Source organism: Gossypium arboreum, chromosome 4, assembly GCF_025698485.1.
Source record: "Gossypium arboreum isolate Shixiya-1 chromosome 4, ASM2569848v2, whole genome shotgun sequence".
Taxonomy (NCBI): domain Eukaryota; kingdom Viridiplantae; phylum Streptophyta; class Magnoliopsida; order Malvales; family Malvaceae; genus Gossypium; species Gossypium arboreum.
The window spans coordinates 1,110,973-1,132,878 of record NC_069073.1 but is presented as its reverse complement, the minus strand read 5'-3'; the positions used below and the strand labels follow the sequence as shown (position 1 = coordinate 1,132,878).

General features: G+C 32.6%; 1 protein-coding gene across 1 annotated transcript; it reads left to right on the top strand.

Annotated features, from left to right (window-relative positions):
* Positions 1 to 10,074: 10,074 nt before the first annotated feature.
* LOC108458269 (probable inactive purple acid phosphatase 28) lies at positions 10,075 to 13,560 on the top strand. Its single transcript, XM_017757602.2, has 3 exons — positions 10,075 to 10,475; positions 11,858 to 12,282; positions 12,850 to 13,560. Exons 1-3 carry the CDS (start codon positions 10,154 to 10,156, stop codon positions 13,312 to 13,314), a joined length of 1,212 nt encoding a protein of 403 aa, XP_017613091.1. The 5' UTR covers positions 10,075 to 10,153; the 3' UTR covers positions 13,315 to 13,560.
* The last annotated feature ends 8,346 nt before the right edge of the window (positions 13,561 to 21,906 follow it).

Genomic DNA, 21,906 nt, shown 5'->3' with positions numbered 1-21,906 from the left:
GACTGGTTGTTTTGTTCTAACAACCCATTGTCTCTTGAAGTAGTAGTTGTCAACCTATCAACTGAGTTAAAAGCTCCAAAAGAAATATTTGAAGGTAGGAGGGATCCTCGAGCTCACCTCAAATAGTACAATGATTATATGAACGTGTCGGGGGCCTCCAATGCTGCAAAATGTAAAACTTTCTCAATGACTCTTAAATTAAATACGAAAAATTGGTACTTGTCTTTACCACATGGCTCCATTTAAAGTTTATCGCAATTAGGCTAGATGTTATTAGGAAGATTTCAAGCTCATAGGACAATAATAAACACTCCTATAGGTTTGATGTTAGTGGAACAGAGGGATGTAGAATATTTGTAAGATTATGTCAAATGGTTTCATACAGTTACGTTAAATACAAAGAACTTAGAGGACCAGTGGGCCATTAATGCATTCATAATGAGAGTCCAAAACGAGCACATGCAATATTCATTTATTGATAATATGCCATAGAGTTTAACAGACTTGTATGAGAGAGTTCATAAGTTTACTGAGGCAGAGGAAATTAAGAGGGTGTCTTGCAATACTTTTCAAAGGGATGACAAACAATTTAAAGGTTTCTTAGTTGGTTGTAATCAGCAAGGCCGTCCTTTTTAGAGTCTATATGTACAAGGTGCGAGACAATAAAGAAGTTGTTCATAAAATAAATTGCTGAGGGCATTTTAAAAACCACAAGATGAACACACAAAAAGGTACATTCCTCATGGAAAGTTTGAAACTTATATTCCCTTAAATACTTCGTGTACATACATTCTTAACCAGGTTAAGAGTTTAGGTATTTTGCCAAGCCCTCTACCTATACGGCAACTAGTCAAGGGCCAACTCGAGAGATAGATGTAATTTTCACAATGACGGGGGGCATAAGACCGAGGATTATTTCACTTTGAAAGATGCTATAAATGAAGCAGTTAGAAATGGTGAGCTGAATGATTTTGTGACTCAAAATACTTCGACGTTAGGTCAGGGTTCATGAGGGGTTAATAAGGAAAAACAAAACGTTAGAGGCATATACATGTGATAATTGGTACAGATGAAGAGTGGTGACCTCTAACACTAAGAGAAAGACTCATCTTAGAAGTGTAATGTTCGTCAATTCACCGAAAAGGTTGCGTCAATAAGAAAAATGGAAGGTAAAGTTTAGTAATGAGAATGAGGATTCTATATGTGATGAAGAAGAAAATGATTCAATGGTCGTGTCAACAACTATAGCAAGATTTGAGGTGAAGAGAATTTTGGTTGATAGTGGAAGTGTTGTGGAGGTGTTGACTTGGGACGCATACCAGAAGATGGGACTAAAAGAACAAGCTTTAAAGAAGGCAAGCCATTTGTATGGTTTTGCAAACCATCCAGTCAAAGTGAAAGGATGTATTAACCTGCCTATTACCTTGGGTGATGGCAAGCACACCACTACAAAGTATATTCAGTTCTTTATGGTGGACCATCCAATGGCTTACAATGCAATTTTTTGGAGTCCAATTATGAGAATGGCTAAAATGATTATCGTAACTTTTTGTATGAAGATTAAGTTTCCCACTAGGACGGAATAAGTTTCATGAAGCCTGACTAATAGATAGTCAAACAGTGTCATATGTTGTCAGTTAAGCAAAAACATGAGTAGAGATTGCAAGGGCAAAGTTCGCAATAGGTAGAAATGGCTAATCAAATTTTAAATTTAGATACTTTGGATGTTAGAAGTGAGGAAAGAATTCGCAAGCCAAAACCAGCAGAGGTTACAGAAATTTTACAGTTGTTCTATGATAACACGAATAAGTAGGTAAGGATTTCATCAGTGTTGGCAAAAGAAGAAAAAGAAGACTTGGTTCAGTGTTTGAGAAAGAATTCAGACATTTTTGCATAGTCAGCTACAGACATGCCTAGTATGGATCCTAAAGCGATTGTTTATCGGTTAAACGTGTCTCCTGATATCAAACCAATCAAACAGAAAAGAAGAATGTTTGCTCCACAAGTCGTAGAAACCATTAAGTAAGTGGTAGGAAAACTACTTTCAATGGGATTCATCAGGGAAGTGGCGTACCCAAACTGGGTATCAAGTGTTGCGATAGTGAAGCAAAATAATGGAAAGTGAATAATGTGTATTGATTTCACCAGTCTTAACAAAGCTTGCCCAGATGATAGTTTTCCTTTACCCTCGACCGACAAGCTGGCAGATATATCTTAGGGCCATAAATTCATGAGTTTTATAGATGTGTTCTCATGTTATAACGAAATTTCTATGGCTCTAGAAGATTAGGATAAAACAACCTTTGTCATGGAAGAAGGCTTGTCTTGCCATAGAGTTATGCCTTTCGAATTGAAAAACGCAGGTGCAACTTACTAGAGATTGGTTAATAAGATTTTTAGAGAGTAAATTGGTCGCAGTGTTAAGGTTTATGTTGATGACATGTTAGTGAAAAACTCTACTTTGAGGAGGCATATTCAGGATTTGTCTGAAGCCTTTGTTGTTCTGCGAGCCTATAACATGAAGTTAAATCCTTTTCAACGTCACTTGCAGATTCCTTGATAGTTTAGAAGTTGTCCTCCAACCATCTCATCTCTATCCGCTAGCCCTAAACCTATCCGGCACCTTGTAACACCCTATATCCAACCCGTTCACTGAGCCCAAATATTAGAAATGTCACACCACTGTCATACACCACATGCAATTCATATTGTCTTATTATTAAGCAAACATCTTCCATTTTAGCATTTATAAAAATTGTAAGTCAAACTTACTCTAATCATCATTAATACTTGATAAACTTACAACAAATAGCCTCATAATAATAATTAAACATGCATAGGGACTATTTAGCAAAATTTAAAAGCAAGTAAAATAGGAATTGATACTGAAACTAAGGTATCGATAATTTTCTTACATGGTATCGATACTGCCTATAAAATCGATACCAAATAAGTATTATGTTTCTCACCAAAAAGCAAAACATAAGAAAATATCGGTACATTTCAAAAAGTATCGGTTATTTTACCCTGAGTATCGATACTCGCGATAAGGTATCGATACTAAATTACAAAACTGACTTCCTGCACAACAAAATATCACAGATGTATTGTTTTTTAAACTCAAATATCGATACCTTTACTCCTAACCACAAAAATATAGCATATTTAAACATACAAGCCAATCTATTACAAGTCTATTCAATATGCATAACTTTTACCATATCAAATAAACATCAAAACAACTATAGTAACGATTTCAAACATCGAGAATAAGTCCGAGCAATAATCAACATATCACTCAAATCTTTAAATCCTAAGAACTAATAAGCTATGGAAACATCCAAAGTATCATGGTAAATACCAGCAAAAAGTCTACCGCATTGTCTTTATTTCCCAAATCATAAACAAATAACAAATCACCTATAAAGAATTATTAGAGTCTCGCTTGGATCAATCCCTTGGAACCACACCGCTCACACCGCAACGCTACTAGTCTGCAATGATTAAAAAAGAGTGAGTAAGCTTAACAAGCTCAGTGAATACCTAAAACAACTATCATGCAAACAATTCATCAAGTATTAATGAAACAATCATACAGCACAACCTCAACAATTCCAACTCTAGTATCATATTATACTCACTCATACATTATTTACTAGCTCATTTACATGGTAATCACATTCACTTTTAAACATATATCAAATTATACATATAATCACATAACATTTAAGCATATATCACAAAACTCATAAACATATTTATAGATAATTTGGCACTTGAGCTATGAAATGTAAAAATGGACTCTATCACCACTCATCGGATACACGGACCTCCAACACACCAAAAGACTCATAAAGTCAAACATATCCCAATAAATGAAGCATATAACTAACACTCTCCATCACACCAAATATGTCCTATTGAATGGAGCTTAGCTCATATTCTTTTATCTCTCTAATATGTCTCAGGGCCTCAATACCCAAATCATATAACACATATAGGTGAGTACTCAAAGTCCTATGGCATGTCAACTATATCCAATGGTCTTAAGTTCACAAGGCCAAAATATTCGTTATTAACATACATTTACTTATCATTCACTGCACTTTATCTCTACATAATCACATTATAAGCAGAACATATTCACTGTTATATAGAACGTATATCATGCCCACGATTAACTCTTTCATAATAGCCATCATAAGCTTATTACACACATCACACATATCACAAAGTCACATTATAATCCAAAAATTAACAATACATTTTCACATATAAATTCATGAGCACGAGAAAGCTTACACTCTGAATTTAGAGTAGAGGTTTAGGCTACTAAATTCTCAATTAATGAATTGAATTGTGTCCACAAACAGCTATTCTAAACACTCACCAATACGCTTTCGTTGAAATGCCAAAAGCTCAAACTAGCCTTTTCTTAACTCGTAAAAGGTCCTAATAAATTTGAAGCTTCAACACAATAATTCACACAATAACTGTAACACCCCGTACCTGAGACCGTTGCCAGAATCGAACACGAGGTGTTAACGGACTTAATTCATTACTTAAACAGCTCGTACAATTCATTTAAAAATTTTCCAGACAAGATGGCTAACTGCATCACAGTCGCTTTAAAAATCATATCTCGAGTTCCAAAACTCGAAATCCAATTCCGTAAATTTTTTCTGAAACTAGACTCATACATCTATCTATTAATTTTTTTCTAAAATTTTTGGTCGAGCCAATTAGTACAGTTTATTAGTTAAAGTCTCCTCCATTTCAGGGTTCTACTACTCTGACCTCTGTGTATTACGAATCAGATATCTCCCTGTATAAAGCTTCAATGACTATGCCGTTTATCTCTAATAAAACTAGACTCAACAATGAATCTGTACATATAAATCATGACTTTTAATTATCTTTGTAAAATTTATGGTGAATTTCCAAAGTCATAATAGGGGATCCAGAAATCGTTCTGGCCCTGTTTCACAAAAATTTAAACATCTCATAAAATATAGCTCATATACCTGTTTTGTTTCTTCCATATGAAAATAGACTCATCAAGCTTCGATTCCATAACTTATTAATTATTTAATTCCATTTCTACTATTTTTAGTGATTTTTCAAATTCATGTCACTACTGCTGTCTGAATCTATTTTGTGATAAATTTTACCTATTTCATGGTTTCCATGGATTAGCTAGCAATTTGACATACATAGCACCAAATATGATCATGATTAGCCATTCCAATGGCTAATCATTACCAAGCATTTCCATACCTCTCAATAACCATATCATAAGACCATATATACAAAATGATTATAATGCTATACTCAAAATATATATGCCATTTTCGCATGGCTATACGAATATATACACATTACCAAAAGATACTTAATTAACAACAAAGGTCGGTCCTATACATGCCATTATCAAAGTTCAACTAAAAGAGTACCAAAAAGGGGCTTAGATAGTGTGGGTGACTTCGACTTTGACACTTCCAAGTCCGATAGCTGACGAACAAAATCTATAATACAGAGAATTTAAGCAACAGAGTAAGCGTTTCGATGCTTAATAAGCTTATAAGTAAGGAAATCATTTGAAACAAAAACATAAAAGAAATAGCATTCATAAGGATAAATAATTGTCTATGCACAAGATCACATATTCATTTTAATTTGCACTTCTATCAATATGTTTACACATTCGAAGTCAAACTTAACTAAATTACATTTGAATCAATTTCATGTAACTCGAGTGAGCTATAGACTTCATATAACCCTAAGGAATGGCCGGGAGAGCATTATTCGATTACATAATCACAACTTATACTGTACCATATTTTTCCAATGTATATACGATCCATACCTGGTCATATTAGGGATTATGAGCACATTAATCGGAATTATTACGACAGAACCGCGCCTTTCCAAACATAATTACTTTCAGAATTTGGCTCGGATGTAATAACCAGCACGAATGCCTTCGGGACTTAACCCGGTTATAATAACCCGCACGAATGCCTTCGGGACTTAACCCGATTATAATAACCCACACGAATGCCTTCGGATCTTAGTCCGGATATAGTAACTAGCACAAATGCCTTCGGATCTTAGTCCGGATATCATCCGAATAATCATGCACATATATCAATATATCATAACACATCTGTATTTCATTTTCATTACTAGAACTCAAGCACAAGACACTTATCAACCATTCCCATTTTCGGCTCAATAGCCACATACAAAGAGCATGATTTCGATTTGCTTTATAACATGATCTCTATACACATTCGGCTACCAGTCATAAGTATAAACTAATTACATCGATACATAATTCAAGTAGAATCATTATATCACCGTTTATTTGTTATGCTTATATGTCGTGATTTAATCAAATCATAAACTAAGTTCCATTACTCAAAGACTTACCTCGGATGTTGTCGAACGATTTCAACGGCTATTCGATCACTTTTTCCTTTCCCCTATCCAACTTTGATCCTCTAAGCTCTTGAGCTAAATCAAACAATTTACTTCCCAAATCAAACATAGTCATACGGTATCCATATACATTTTAGAACCAATTCACTTGAATTAATTGCCCACTTAAGTCTCTCGTCATTTCATTTTCAAATTTGTATATTTGGTAAGTCACATTAAACAATTATACATATAGCTTTAATACATTTTATACTAGCTGAAATGTACCATCAAGATATACTTTACTCAAATAATTTACCTTGGCCGAACATGTACAATGTTTTGTAGCTTAATAATTATAATATACATTATGTATTTATAATATTTATGCGCCAATTATCCATGGTCATACACACACACAATCAAAATAAATACCAAAATTTTCATATCCTTTATGCCCTAAGCGAATACACTTGTCATGTTCACCTACATTTTTCAACAATTTCTTCTTAATCAAACGCATATTTGGCTAGAACCATGGAGATTTTAGCAATTTTTAATTTAACACCTAATCGATTATAACACATTTAAGCATTCTTTTCATTTTATTAACTCAAACCACATACATTACTCAAGTACAACATTTTCATATTCGGCATTAGCATTAAACATAATAGCCAATTCTTCCCACTTTGAATCTATGCATCTATTTGATCATAGTTTGTTCAAGCACTCATACAACAAGATTCATCAAATTTAACAAGAAACAAAACCTTATTTCTCCATAGCTACTATGGCGAAAGTTCTAGACATCTCAATACCGAAATTTCTAACATGGGTTACCTAAAGAACTTGGTGATTAGTTCAAATTTATCTAACATTTCAAAAATTTACATGAATTTCATACCTCAATGAAGACCTAAATGACCGAATGGCTCCTTTCTCCCCAACTCTTCTTCTCTTTCGGTTTTGGAAAGAAACAAGGTGAATACTTTGTTGTTTTCACCCACCTACTATTTTATTTCTTTATTTTATTACATTCATTCATGATAATATGGCATTTAACTAAATAAAGCTTATAAAATTATCATATTTTATAATATAATAGTAACATGGCCGGCCACTAACTAGAAATGGGTAAATTAACATGCAAAATCATTCCTTTAAACACATGCATTATTAAACCATTAAAATTAACCAATCATATTTCAAAAGTATCACATATAAGTCCTATTGAATAAATTCACATGCAAATGACCAAATCAAAGCTTGAAACTTTCACACTTGTATTTACTCACTTCATGAACATGAAATATAACTTATAATTATTTTTATAGCTCGGTTTTGTGGTCCCGAAACCACTTTCCGACTAGGGTCAAATTAGGGCTGTCACAATAACACAATCAACAATAAGTTAAGAATTAACCTTAAACAATAAAAAACATAAGCCTAAGTTAAATTCTCATGCAACCAAAACCTTCAACATAATAAACTTAAATTCCAAATATCTCGGTCTATACGCAATCGTTTTACCTAAAACTAATTCCATTCATTTAATTATTCACATACGACTGATTCTCAACCTTTAAACTACACAAAGCTACTCAATTCATGGTATCGAAATTTTTCGATAAGTTATGGCTATTTTCACGAAATTCATTTAAAACTCAAGAAATACTTAACGAATCTTCAAAGTAAGTTTAGAAACCTTTTAATCTCGTAAAAAATAATTGAAAAACACTTTGAAACCATATTTTTACCCAAAATCCTGAAATTCACCATTAACGACCCAATTTTTGACTTTTATTTAAAAACATGTAATTCAATGGCTAAAAACTATGTTTTAAAGACTAAATAATATTAAAAACTAAAAGAAAGATGAACAGTTACCTTCAATGGAAGAAAAACGAAGCTTTTGTCAAAAATCTACAAACTTGACAATGGAGAAATCTATAGTGTTTTGAGTGTTTTTCTTGATATTTTATGGAGGTTTAAGGCTTAGGTGATGATACAAATCAAAATATTAGAGTTTGGAATATCAAAATAAGTAATTGAGGTTTGAGGTCTCTAAGGGACGACACAACAAAAAGGAGAATGCTTCTGTTCTTTTCTTTTCTTTTATTCACGTCTGAACTACGGTGAAAAGTGGGAAATATGGGTTGATTTTAAATTTTGGTTTATTTTCCTTTTAAAAGCTCAAAATTTAGATCCTTTTACAAATCAATCTACTTTCCAAATTAAAGGTCCTTTGAACATCTTTTTCAAAAATTGATTTAATTTTCTAAAATCTATAATTGAAAACATCACCGGTTACCATGTTTACAAAATTTCAAACATGATTGAGCTAAAACTCTTATTTTACCCTTGAAACTTCTATGCCCAATTTTGGGGTGTTACAAACTTTCTCTATTAATTGCTCGCATATTGCACTCCAATCGACACTAATAACTAGCCCCGTAACAACATCCCTATCAACCAGTATACCAAGTTGTAAACTAATGTCCTCGAGTGTAATTGTACACTCACCACAGACAAGATGGAATGTATGTGCCTCTGGTCTTCGTCTCTCGACTAAAGCATTGATAAGTGGGGGATTCAATTTAGTCCCCTCGAGCATGCCCGCCACATATAAAAGGCTTGCATCTCGCAAGTGTCCATGAATGACATTTGGTGCACCTTCGCTTAAATTGTTTATATACGTCTCCAAAATTCGATCTTCGAGCTGAGTATATAAATAAAAAAAATTAATAATCTAAACAGCATAACAATTAACTATTTAAAATTAAATAATTTAATAAATTTTTTTATCATTTGTAATTGAACGTCGGAGATATGCTTGTTATCCAAACGGATAAATTGATTTGCCACTTAAAAATTATAACGAAAATAATAAAATCGAAGATAATAAAATTCAAAAAAAAAATTAAAAAATAATTGAAGATTGAAATTTTGAAATTGAAAATTGAACATTTAAATTTGAAGATTGAAAATATAAAATTGGAAATTGGAGATTGAAGATTGAGGATTGAGAATTTAGGAAGGAAGAATGAGTATGGACTGACTATTTGGTTGAAAAGAATAAAGTTTGGAGAGGTTTATATATGAATTTTTATGGCTGTTTGAGCCCTTGTAGCCATTGGAAAAATTATCGTTGGAATAGTTATTGTTGAAAGAAAAAGGCATCTTATATAGTGCATTTTTACTACCACATAAGTGAAAACACGCCCAATATGACGTGTTTTTCTTCTCTCTTGAAAACTCATTCTACAGATTGTGTTTTTATTGGTATGTAAAAACCTATCCCGTAATACGTATTTTCAAGAGAGAGAAAAAACTATAATAGATCAATGACTTTTTGCAAAATCAGCCTAATTTCTCAAATTTTTTCAACATAAATTAACCTAAATTTTGAATTAATTTACATGTTTTATAATGTTATAATAAAGTTATATTTTTACTTATATATTTTGTAATTTTAATAATTTTTTATCTTTGAAGAAATTTTTGTAAATTTTAAATGTTTTAGGAATTTTTTGGTGTTTAAATATATATTTTAATTACCATATCATCCGTCTACGTCTTCAATGTAGTCAGCACAATATCATGAGTAACTTAAATGAAAAATATAATTTCAAGAGTTTAATTAATTAATATTTATAATTAAACATAAAATTAAGTAAAAAGTCTAAGCTAAGATCATTAGATATTTGTGTCCGAAGATCTACATACATACATGGAATCTCAAACTGTGAAATGGAAACACTATTTTCTCTATCTCGCCTTCATCTATGCCATCCTCTACTTTCTCCACACCAATTTACTGCTCAACGACCGACCTATTCGCATCAAGAAGTGGCCTCATCTTCCTCTCAGGTTCCGCCACGATGGTACTTTCAAGATCCTCCAGGTCGCCGATATGCATTTCGGCTCTGGTCTTCTCTCCCGCTGCCGAGACGTGTTGCCGTCCCACTTCCATTACTGTTCCGATCTCAACACCACTCGATTTCTTAAAGCCATGATTCAGCTTGAAAAACCTGACTTTGTTGCCTTTACGGGTACTTTGTCTTTCCTTCTTTCTTTAATTTATTTTTATTTTTACTTGATTATGCATAAGTTTTTATTGAAGCTTTACTTTGGAATGCTTTAGCAAAAATTTTATCAACTTAAGAAGTTTAAAAAGGATAATTAAGCAAAATAGGCTAACACGTCGAGTGCTTAGAAAGAGGAATTTAATTCAATTTCCCCGACTAGCTAACAAGTTTGTATCGTAAAATGAGCATTCATGAGCTCAGTTGAATTAATCTTAATCTGGGGTTTCATTCTATTTCTAAATGGATCTAAGAGTTGTTAGTTGCTTTGTTTAGATTCAAACAAAACTCTTGATCTAAATATAGGATACAAATATGCATTGGAAATGTTTTGAGATTTGGAAATCTCTAAGTTGTATTATTTTGGAATCTGACCAACTGTTGACTCTAAGTAGGATTCACATTTGAATATGAAATTTCCTAGTATAATGTTAATTCCATTTTCTTTAGGTTTGAAATATGATTGAAGCTAAGGTTGAACATCTGTATAACAAGATTGGCATAATTAATATCTATGTTCTAACTTGATGGGAGTGTTAATAGCCTGTACATAGCTGATTTAAGTAGCTAATTTGAAGGGATTTAGAGAGATTTTATATTCTTTCCTTTTTAGGCATACAATAGCTTCTATAAATTTTGACTTTGAGATGAATGCAAAACATAAACTTTCTCTTAATCTCGTCTGTTTTATACAAAAATTGAAATAATCACAATTCTTCAATCTAGTCATCTGAATTATTATCCTTTTCAAAACTATTTATTTATGCCAATTTGTTAACTTTGATTCGATTTCTTCTGGATTTTGACCATTCTTTCTGTTTTGTCAGCATGTAATTTATTGTTAGAAGCTTAAAGGTTTGTGTTAAGTAGGAATATCTTAATAATTGTTATATTCTGAAAAGAAAGTCGCAATTAATGTAATAACGAAGACGCTTGTTTTCTATATGTCTTTTTTCTCTTTTTATACAATGCCTACCTCTATCCGTAATCCTTTTAACCCTTAAATCATAGGAAAAACCTGCTCGAACCCACATCTTGCTAACTGAGCTAAGGCTCAACTGGCTTTCAATAAGTTTTTAGTTCTTCAAAGATGCTAATATCATGTTTTCGGAAAAAGAAAGTGGATGTAATAAACTCAGATGAAAGAAAATTTTATTTGTTGCGAACGTACCAACTCAATCACATACCTAGAATAAATACCTTTCTCATATATGTTGAATCTTTCTGTTGTTTAAGCGTGCTCATGGTAACAAGAGACCTTCCTTGGTTGATGCTTAAAACTTTTCTCTTTACCACTCTTTTTGGGTCATGTTAGTCCCTGAAAATCTACTTTGTATTCTTTAAACCAGGGGATAACATATTTGGTCCAAGCACAACCGATGCTGCTGAATCTCTACTAAGAGCCTTTGGTGCAGTAATGGAATCAGGAATCCCATGGGCAGCTGTATTAGGAAACCATGACCAAGAATCTTCGATGACTCGTGAAGAACTGATGTCTTTCATCTCACTAATGGATTACTCACTGTCACAAACTAATCCACCTTCTAAAGATATCAATAATGTGAAAAGAGGCATGTTCTTAGATATTGATGGCTTTGGAAATTATAATCTCAGTGTTTATGGTGCTCCAGGTTCCCATTTGGCAAACAGTAGTGTCCTCAACCTTTTCTTTCTTGATAGTGGAGACAGGGAGACGGTTCAAGGAGTTCGAACTTATGGATGGATTAAGGATTCTCAACTTAATTGGCTTCGCAGTGCTTCACAGGAACTTCAGGTAGCATAAATTAAGCAACGATTATGAAACAATCTTTAATTCTCATTTGTTTTCTTTAAAAATTCTCTCATTTCATGTGGTGGATTTCAAATAATTTTTATTGACACTTTGAGAAACAACTCGGGTATGTTTTGTTGATAATTGAAGGGCGATCTTTTCTTTCCTTGGCCTAAAGAAGAGGAAGAAAAAGGGAGGAAGAACATTGTTCCTAATTATTATTATTATTATTATTATTAGAAGTAAAATGATATTCCTTTAGCTTGAAATGATAACCTGGTTATGTTTTGTTAATATTCGAAGAGTGATATTTTTTTCCTTGGCCCAAAGAAGAGGAAGAAGGAAGACGAACCTTGTTCTTTTTTTCTTTCCAATATAAAATGTTTTAAGCCATTAGAAATGATAAATGCCAAATATTATCCAGTACTGGCTTTCCTAGAACTCTTATCATATGCATATGTATTTCGTTGTTAATCCTGACCACCATTACTTGGCATGTTCTTACAATTTCCTAAAGGAGCTTCATTAGATTTAGATTTCAATAACATGCTGCAGTTGACTTACTAACAGGTTCAAAATCAAGAGGTCAAACATGTAATAAAAACTCAGCCTGTGGATGCGTCAGCAGCGCTGGCATTTTTCCACATTCCAATTCCAGAGGTTCGGCAATTATACTACCAAAAGATTGTTGGTCAGTTTCGGGAGGGTGTGGCTTGTTCATCGGTGAACTCAGGGGTCTTAAAGACATTGGTCTCCATCAAAGATGTAAAAGCTGTTTTCATAGGCCACGATCATACTAATGACTTTTGCGGGAATTTAGAGGGAATATGGTTTTGTTATGGTGGAGGCTTTGGGTACCATGGCTATGGAAGGACTGGCTTGGCAAGGAGAGCTAGAGTCATATTGGCTGAACTTAGGAAGGGTGATAAGGAATGGATGGGAGCGGAGAGGATCAAGACATGGAAGCGTCTTGATGACGAGAATCTGAGCAAGATTGATGAGCAAGTCCTTTGGGAGTTGTCGCCATCTAGATGATTCTCTTTCCAAGTAGTGAGGTACTTCATATTTGTAACCAAATCATGTTGTAATATATCTACTGGGGTTTTCTTTTGATTTAATTGTTTTTATAGTCTCTTTTTCTTTATTTTCCTCTTTTTTTTAAATAGTTTAAGATTTGCTATTTTATAGTTGTTACTTTTATTTCCTTTTTCTCTCAAACCTTTTGAATATACAAGGAATTATATTCTCAATATATATAAATGACATTCAAGATTTAGAGGATCTTTGTGATTCAATGATTTAGCTTACACATTTGTCTTGTTATAATGCACTTCATATTTTATATTCTAACTCCTTAATTCCATTATGCGCTAATTGTTTATGTGGTTGAGTTTTGTTTATGTGGTTGAGTTTTGCTCAAACTTAATAGGTTAAGTGCTTAGGCTATATCATTTGTGTTTATTTGTGATTGTATCTGTTGATTATTGACTTAAGCTTAGCTTTGATAATTTGGAGTGATGCCTAGTTAATGTTATGCTTAAGTGTCTATCCAAGAGGACCACTTAGTGTTGAAATATTTTCGAAATATATAGTGTTCCAATAGTTACAAATGAAAAGCTATAAGTAATTAAAAGTTATGTCACTTGATTATTAATCAAAAGTTGTCACTATTTATAGTAATGAGTTATGTCTCTTAAATTCAAAAGTTATTTCACTTGATTATTAACAAATAATCATAATTATTCAAGTAGATATCTATTGAATAATTATGTTTATTGCTAAAGATATGACTGTCCATTTAGATAGTTATGTCTTTATGAAGAGACATGAGATCTCCTATAAATAAGAACGAAATTTCATTTGTATGACACATCAAAAAACATAAAAACAAAGTTTCTTTCTATTCTCACACTATTTTTATATTCCTAGATTGTTCTATAAAGAATTATTGTAGAAAGTCTTTATAGAAATTTATTATCCTTGCTACACTTTGCTCAATGCTCAGTGGATTGGTTCCGTCAGTGCAAAACATAGACATAACTTCTTTACTATTCTCGTCTCACGAATTGCTTTAAGTGTGGGCTCGAACAAATCGAATCAAAACATAGAACTAGAAATAATTTTCTTTTCTTTTGAGTGAAAACGAAAATTCTCTTCTCAAATAGAAATCAGCAAAATTATTTTTTTGAAAAAAAATATTTAATAGCTAAGTATAAATACTCTCTATTTTTTTGTAGTATAACAATATCTTAAAATTGTGTAAATTGACCTACCAGTGCCATGTATTTATAGGGAGAAAAGGTAGAGCCTTTGTTGAATTGTAAAAGTTTATTTTAACTAGAAAAAAATGAAATTCTAGTTTAACTAAGATGTAAGGGGCGGCAACCCTTGTTAATAATACTAGTGTTTGCCATCCCACCTTATAACATAAGGGGCTTTTAGGCCTCTTCTATATCAGGTCCAATTATAAGTATTTTTTGGGTTTTTAACTCAATACTTTATAATTTTATTCAACTCAATATTTATTTTTCTATTTCCCCAAAATAAACTTCAATATAAATCCAATTAAATAATTTCCTCAACCCAATTCTAATTCCATTAAGATCATGATGACTTTACCATAAAAGAATCTATGAGAAAATATATTTAATATTTTCACATTCAACGGTTCACTATGATCAAATCGTTTATTTCTATTTTCGAACTTTATTTAATTTGAAAAACATAAATTCATTTTTCAAGTCATTTTTCTTTTTCTTTTTCGAGAATACCAAATTCACTTCCAAAATGATTCCATTTCTTCATTTTCATTTTCATTTTCATTTTGGAGAAAACTATAATCATTTCCAAATGTTTCATATTTCTCCATTTCATAATTTCTATTCATTTTTGTTCATTTGATTCAACATGCAATTCATTTATAGTTTCAACGAGCTAGTGGAGAAACTGATTGGACATATGCAACTGAAGCTCAAATGATTTATAATTAGGTTCCAGTTTTCGCCTATTAATTATAAATTCATTTAGTCACGAATTCATTCCACTATAGTATCGTGATTGAGCTCTCCCTAACGGCATACTATTACAAAAGAACTTGATCAGCTCTCGTCCAATGACCTTGTCATAAGTGTGTTACCCTCATATGATATCATTAATCTATTTGGGATAATATTTGTTCTCCTAATATGATCTTATTTTATCTCATGGGAATCATTACATCTTCTTTTATGAAAAGTCAATTACTATCAAATAGTAATCAAGTCATCCATCACAAAGATGAACGACCTGTGGCCACGTTTACTTTTCATCAACCATGTAATGCCAAGAGAGGATATCATTTACCCATGTCTTGGTCTATGAGTTTCACTGTTATGAATGATTCTACATACTACAGAAGTCGTACACCTAACGCACTAGCTTTCAATTCTTTATCTATTCGAACTCAGGATTTTACTTATACCAAAGTGTACAAGTCGCGCATACATAGTTCGACATCAACTCAGGATTTAGATATGTCACACCATAAATGTCACAAGTGAATAAATTCATAAACAGATTTAGGATCTATGTACTGTCAATCCAGCCAGTCACATCTATTTCTCTATCTTTTGGGAGTCATCCGCTTGATACCCAAAACAAAACATCTTCCCAATTGAACTTGATAGACGACATATTAGTCTTTTAATCGATTTGTTCATTTTCGATTAGACTAAGGACATGTTTATGTTCGTCTACTAATATAATTTGTCTTTCTGTATTACGATTTAACCACGTAATACCGCTTAGTATTAGTTTAAACTTTAGACAACCAATGAGCAGCATTTGCATCCATTTTTCTTTGCGTGCAAAAATCATATGAGGAAAATTATACAAATTATATTAATGTAATCAATGAATTCGTTTTATTAACTAATCTATTCGAAAAAAATTACAAGTTTACAAACGAATATAGTACATTCAGGGCACCGGATCCAACATATAGATAGTGCTTTCAATTCCTTAAAGGAAACACCACTGTAACTAGTTCTAAATTGTACGTCGGATAATTGTGTTCATGTGTCTTTAGCTATCGGGATGCATACGCAATTACTTTACCATCCTGTATTAAAACACAGTCTAAGTCATTCAGCGAAACATCATTAAATACCACAAATTATTTCCCTAATTCGAGTAAGGTTAAGATTGGTACTTTCCATTGTAGAATAGCTTCAATATTTTTGGGATCATCTTGGATTTCTTCCGTCGAAATAACGTGCCATAGAAAGAACACTTCAGATAACCAAAACTCACACTTACTAAGCTTCTCGAAAAATTGCTTCTCACACAACACTTGCAATATGATTCTTAAATGCTTATCATGCTCAGGCTTTGATCTCGAAGATATCATCGAAGAACACAACTACAAATTGGTCCAAATAAGACTAAAATATGTTGTTTATGATATTCATGAATGCCACAAGAACATTCATCAGCCTAAATGGCATCACCAGAAATTTGTAGTGACCATACCGCGTACGGAATAATTCTTTTGGTATTCAATGTCCTTGACCTTCAATTGATAATATCTCGGCCTCAAATAAATCTTAAAAAAGGCTGAGGCACCCTTCAATTGATTGAACAAATCGTCAATGCAAGGAAACAGATATCAATTTTTGATTGCCAACTTATTTAATTTTTGATAATCAATGCAAAGTCGCATCGACCCATCTTTCTTCTTAATGATCAGCCCTGGAGCTCCCCAGGGTGATATACTCGGATGTATAAAGTCACAGTCCAAGAGATTTTGCAATTGAATTTTTAGCTATTTTAGCTCCGTTGGCATCATATGGTACAAAGCAATTGAAGTCAATTGCAATTCTTCGGGTCTTACTCGTTTAGCTTTCATCCAAGTTTGAGTTAATAACATAAGCCAGATATGTTTCATAGTATTAATTCAAAATCTTCTTAGTTCAAACTGATGATATGCTACAAGTAGAATCACTCGATCTTATGCCTTTGACTTCAATAATTTCCCTTTCAGGACATGAATAGAGAACTTTTTCTTATTGTATTCCTAAATCACACTATGCTAGGTCAATTAGTTCATTTCTAAAATTACAACAGAATCAACAAACGACATAATTAAAAGATCATCTGGGAACAATTTATTTTGGATTTCTAATAAGCATCACTTGCAACTTGATCAACGAGCACAGTTTGTCTCAAAGACTTGGAACATATATATTGTTATACTTTACAACTCCAATTTAAATTTTCCTACTACAACATCATAAATTATTGTTTTCGATTTCCCAAATTCCTGTTTTTGATTCACTGACAAGTGATGGGTGATAGTTAGCCACCATTAATATGCCTTTCCCTTTAGAAGAGATCTTGCACACGTAACACACAGGCGGTGAACATTCTAACTATTGAATAACTCGCTCGGTTAACTCCAACCAAACTTTAGCTGAGGAAGGGTCAACACCTTCAACCCTTAGAAATCAATTACTTGTTATTTTTGTAGCTTTTTTTACCAAGCTCTCCAAGCTGTAGCTATTGGTGCAACTTGTTGAGCAGCTCCTGCTACTCTCAAGAGTTCATTTGCTATTATGCGAAGTAGATCCTCATCACCTCAACCCTCGTGACGTGGTTTAATAACTCTATTTTTGTGTCAAGCACCAATTTGATCAATACTACATGTCTCGATTCCCACTCTACTCTCACTCTCAACGAAGTGATTACTGCTGTTAAATTCCTCTCTAACAACATTTCTCAATTCGCTTGACATTATCAGTTTTATAACAAAACAATTCATATTCATCATCTAAATCTCAATTCAGACTTGACTCGATTTTGGCATGTACCTCTAGACTCAATTTCGAGCTCAATTTAGTTCGAGAATTGACTAATTTTTAGCTCTGATACCACTAAATATAACACCCTGATACCCAACCAGATTGTCGAGTCCTAGCTATAAGATGCCACATTCATTTTCAAAGCAACTACAATTATTTATATTCAATTTAATAGCCTTAAACATTCAAATACAAGTAACACATGTGAATAATATGATATACAATCATTTCTGGGTCTTACACGAGCTTACGAAAGCTCTTTTGCTAACCCGAGATTGAAATAGAGCCAAGTTGTAAATATTTCAAAGTACTGGGTTGACGTTGCAACTACGGGGGTTCCTCATCGCAACACAACATCCTGACTAAGCTCGTCGCGATGAAAAAGGTTTGATGTCACGACGTGACCATCTGTTTCTAAATGGTACCAATATGATTCACCTATAAAATAATTTCATCACAACCGTTCACCATTTTAGTCAAATGCGTCATTTCAATTGTTCATTCCTAACATATCTCATTATATATGTATGTATTTCCTAAACATACATACTAACTTAGACACTTATGACAATTTTCCAATCATTTACCGAAATTGACATATACATTCATATATAAGTCTCAAATATTACAACCTTTCATACAATTTAATTAGGTAACAAATTCACATATGGAAATAAACCATTAACCATTTCCAAGTTAAATATAATCATGACCACCTATTATACCAAAAACCAACTCAACCTAGGTACACACCAATTTGGCACCCAGCGTCTCATTGGAATGTTCGAAGTATGTAGATTGTGCCAAACGCTCATTAATATAATTGAAGTAAAGGTTGTGTCTAAAATTCATTAGAAAATCTAAAGGAAAATGCACCCAACGCTCATCGACATATAGTCGAAGTAACCCGTACTCAATTTATCCTATGGCATGCGAACTATATTCGACTCTGCCCGAACAGTTAATAAATGTAAAAATAGAATGTCGATAATGGTAAGAAAAGAGAGAAAAAATAGAACACACAAATTTTATGTGGAAAACCTTTTGGGAAAAAAACTACGGGCAGAGGAAAAGAAAGTTCACTATGTCGAATTCGAATGATACAATAGGAGAGACGACTACATCTATTTATAGGTTTGTAAAACCATATTCTAATCAAAGTCAAATAGAAGTAATACAGTAAGGTTAAAACACCTTATTCTAATCAACATCAAATAGAGGAATCATACTTCTATACGGATTTAGGTCACATATCTTTAACAATAGAGTAACCAATTTTTCGATTTCATTCTATAGTTCATTTCACATTCTATAGTTCTTAATTCATCATAAATTTCACTATTTCAACATTTCATATATCATATTTCAGCCTAATTCTATATCAAATATAGATATCAACAAATTCATGTAAATTTCTATTCTATTCAATTTAGTCCTCTATCTCAATATTCAATCTCAAACATAGCAATTCGATTCACATAATCATTATAAACTCACCTCATATCATATTATGCAAATTATTACAATATGTAACAATTAAATTGATCTCGAATTATAGAAATATAAACCAAAAACTCGCATCGCTCGTCGTCGGCTTTTGCTTTTCCTTTCCTTCTCAACAGGTTGGCGTCATTTTAAGTTACGAATAATAATTCAAAAATGACACAACATCAATTTCCATCCAAATTACATTCAAATACAAAGTCAAACATATTTTTGCAATTTATCTAATTTAGTCGTTAAACCCAGGACAAGTATAACTTTCAGTATAGAGCTTCAGATTTCACATTTACTCAATAAGGACCTTCTACTTTCTATTCCTACTATAATTTCATAATATTTTTTTATTTCATTCAATTTGGTCCCTAATGTACAAAAGTAACAATTAAGGTATACAATTTAGCCCTTCTTATAATTTAAGCTTAATTTCTATCAATTTCATACCTAATTCATCTAATTCTCAACAATGATAACTTATCAAAATTTCAAAAATTAACGAAATTGACACATGGGCTAACTAAATCAAGTTCTCATCATTCAATTTCCATAAAAAAAATAAAATGAAAATGGCTAGGGACTTACTTGAAATTAGATGGTTGAATGTTAAAATGCCTAAAGCTTTTCCTTTTATTTTTTTTCTTTACGTCCACTGTTTGGGGGAAGAAAAAGAAGATTTTTCATCTTTCTTCCCACTTTAGTTGCTATTTATACTATGGTTATATTTAATTAATCATAATTAACCAATTTGATTATGTTTTAGTTAATTAATCTTTAATTAGTTAAGTTTAGTGACATACATCATTACCATTCACCAACACCTATATAAAAGTGGTATATTAATCATTTTTTCCTTCGAATAATTGTTATCTAAGTCCCCGAGCCTTTTCTTAATTGAAAATTTATAGCAATTAAACTTTTACAATTTAATCCCTAGACCTTAATTAACTAAAATTTTGGCTAAATTGACAAACTAAATTTCAATTTATTTTTATATTAACCCCATAAATACTCCTATTTAATATTTACAAAATCAATTTACATAAATGAATTTCTGAAATTACATTTTTCGACATCACTAGAAATTGAGTCATTACAAGAAAGATTCATGGTTCGGTCCACATTCACTACACCAATTTTGATACTAGGTATTAGCAAGGGTAAGAGACGGAGGAGATAGTAGTGGTAACTAGGAAGCCAATTCACTTGTGATAGGTGGAGAGTCGAGTTCTCAAGGAAAGGGAGTAGGAAACAGGTGAAGAATAAGGGGGATATGTGTTATTGTAATCTAAGGTTACTGAAAAAAGAGAAAGAAAACCCCCCCTCCACCCGTCCCCCTTGTTATACCTTGGGATATTTATAGGTAGGGAGTCTCCTGCCTAGTTACATCATGTTAACAGCAATCTTGGGATAAGGTTTCATGTCTTGTATGGCTCTAACATTTCCTTTGTTGAAGTAATACAAGGTTGTTAGACTTCAGTGGTCCTTAGATGGTCCCTTATGGGGAGGGCCTAATTGAGTGGATAATGATGGATGATCTTCCCACGGGTGGTATGGAACATGTGGGTGGCTAGCTATTGAATAACTGATAACTCTTGAAAAGAGTTATATTTCGAACCTCTAAGCTTGATTAAATGCTTGTACTGTTGAAAGAGTAGATATATTTGCATTTTTAAGTTATTTTTAAAACATTGCATAATAACTCTTGGATTGTTCCTTAAATGTCATTTCATGTTACTTTTACTATTGGGAATAAAGGAATTGGTTGTTGTATGTAGCAGGTGCATGAAGGATGAAGAAAAAGAGAAAAATAATGATGGAAGTGAAATATTGCCATGGAAAAAGGTTGGATGAATTGCTAACACAAATGCCATGGCAATTCCAGGAAAATGTTGACGCAGCACTCAGTCCTCATCACTATCAGCCAGCTGGACGTGTACTAAATAAATTCACCTGAAAAAAAAAAAAGGAGAAAGTATATGCTGAGAGAGGGGGACCTATCTTATAAAAAAAAAAGGGGATTGGGAGAGGATTTTGGAGGGGGATTTGGAGAGAAGTTTTCTCTCCAGAAAAACTCGTGAAAAATTCTAGAGAAAAGGGAGAGGGTAGCAGCTTAAGAAGAGAACAGAGACGTAAAGAAATGGACAAATAATCAGCTTTAGGTCCTACACGATTCAGCAATGTCGAAGTGAAAGCTGAAGTGACGGAAGCTTTTTGTAGTTCTACCTTCATTCTGTTAATGAATTTTTGTGATTTATAAACTGTTAATGATTATGTTGAATGTTATTTTGAT

What these genes read in the sequence shown, in the direction of transcription:
- LOC108458269 (XM_017757602.2), top strand. Translation starts at nt 10,154, where the DNA reads ATGGAATCTCAAACTGTGAAATGGAAACACTATTTTCTCTATCTCGCC. An exon ending in TGACTTTGTTGCCTTTACGG is followed by an intron (nt 10,476 to 11,857) that starts GTACTTTGTCTT and finishes TCTTTAAACCAG; the next exon opens with GGGATAACATATTTGGTCCA. An exon ending in GTGCTTCACAGGAACTTCAG is followed by an intron (nt 12,283 to 12,849) that starts GTAGCATAAATT and finishes ACTTACTAACAG; the next exon opens with GTTCAAAATCAAGAGGTCAA.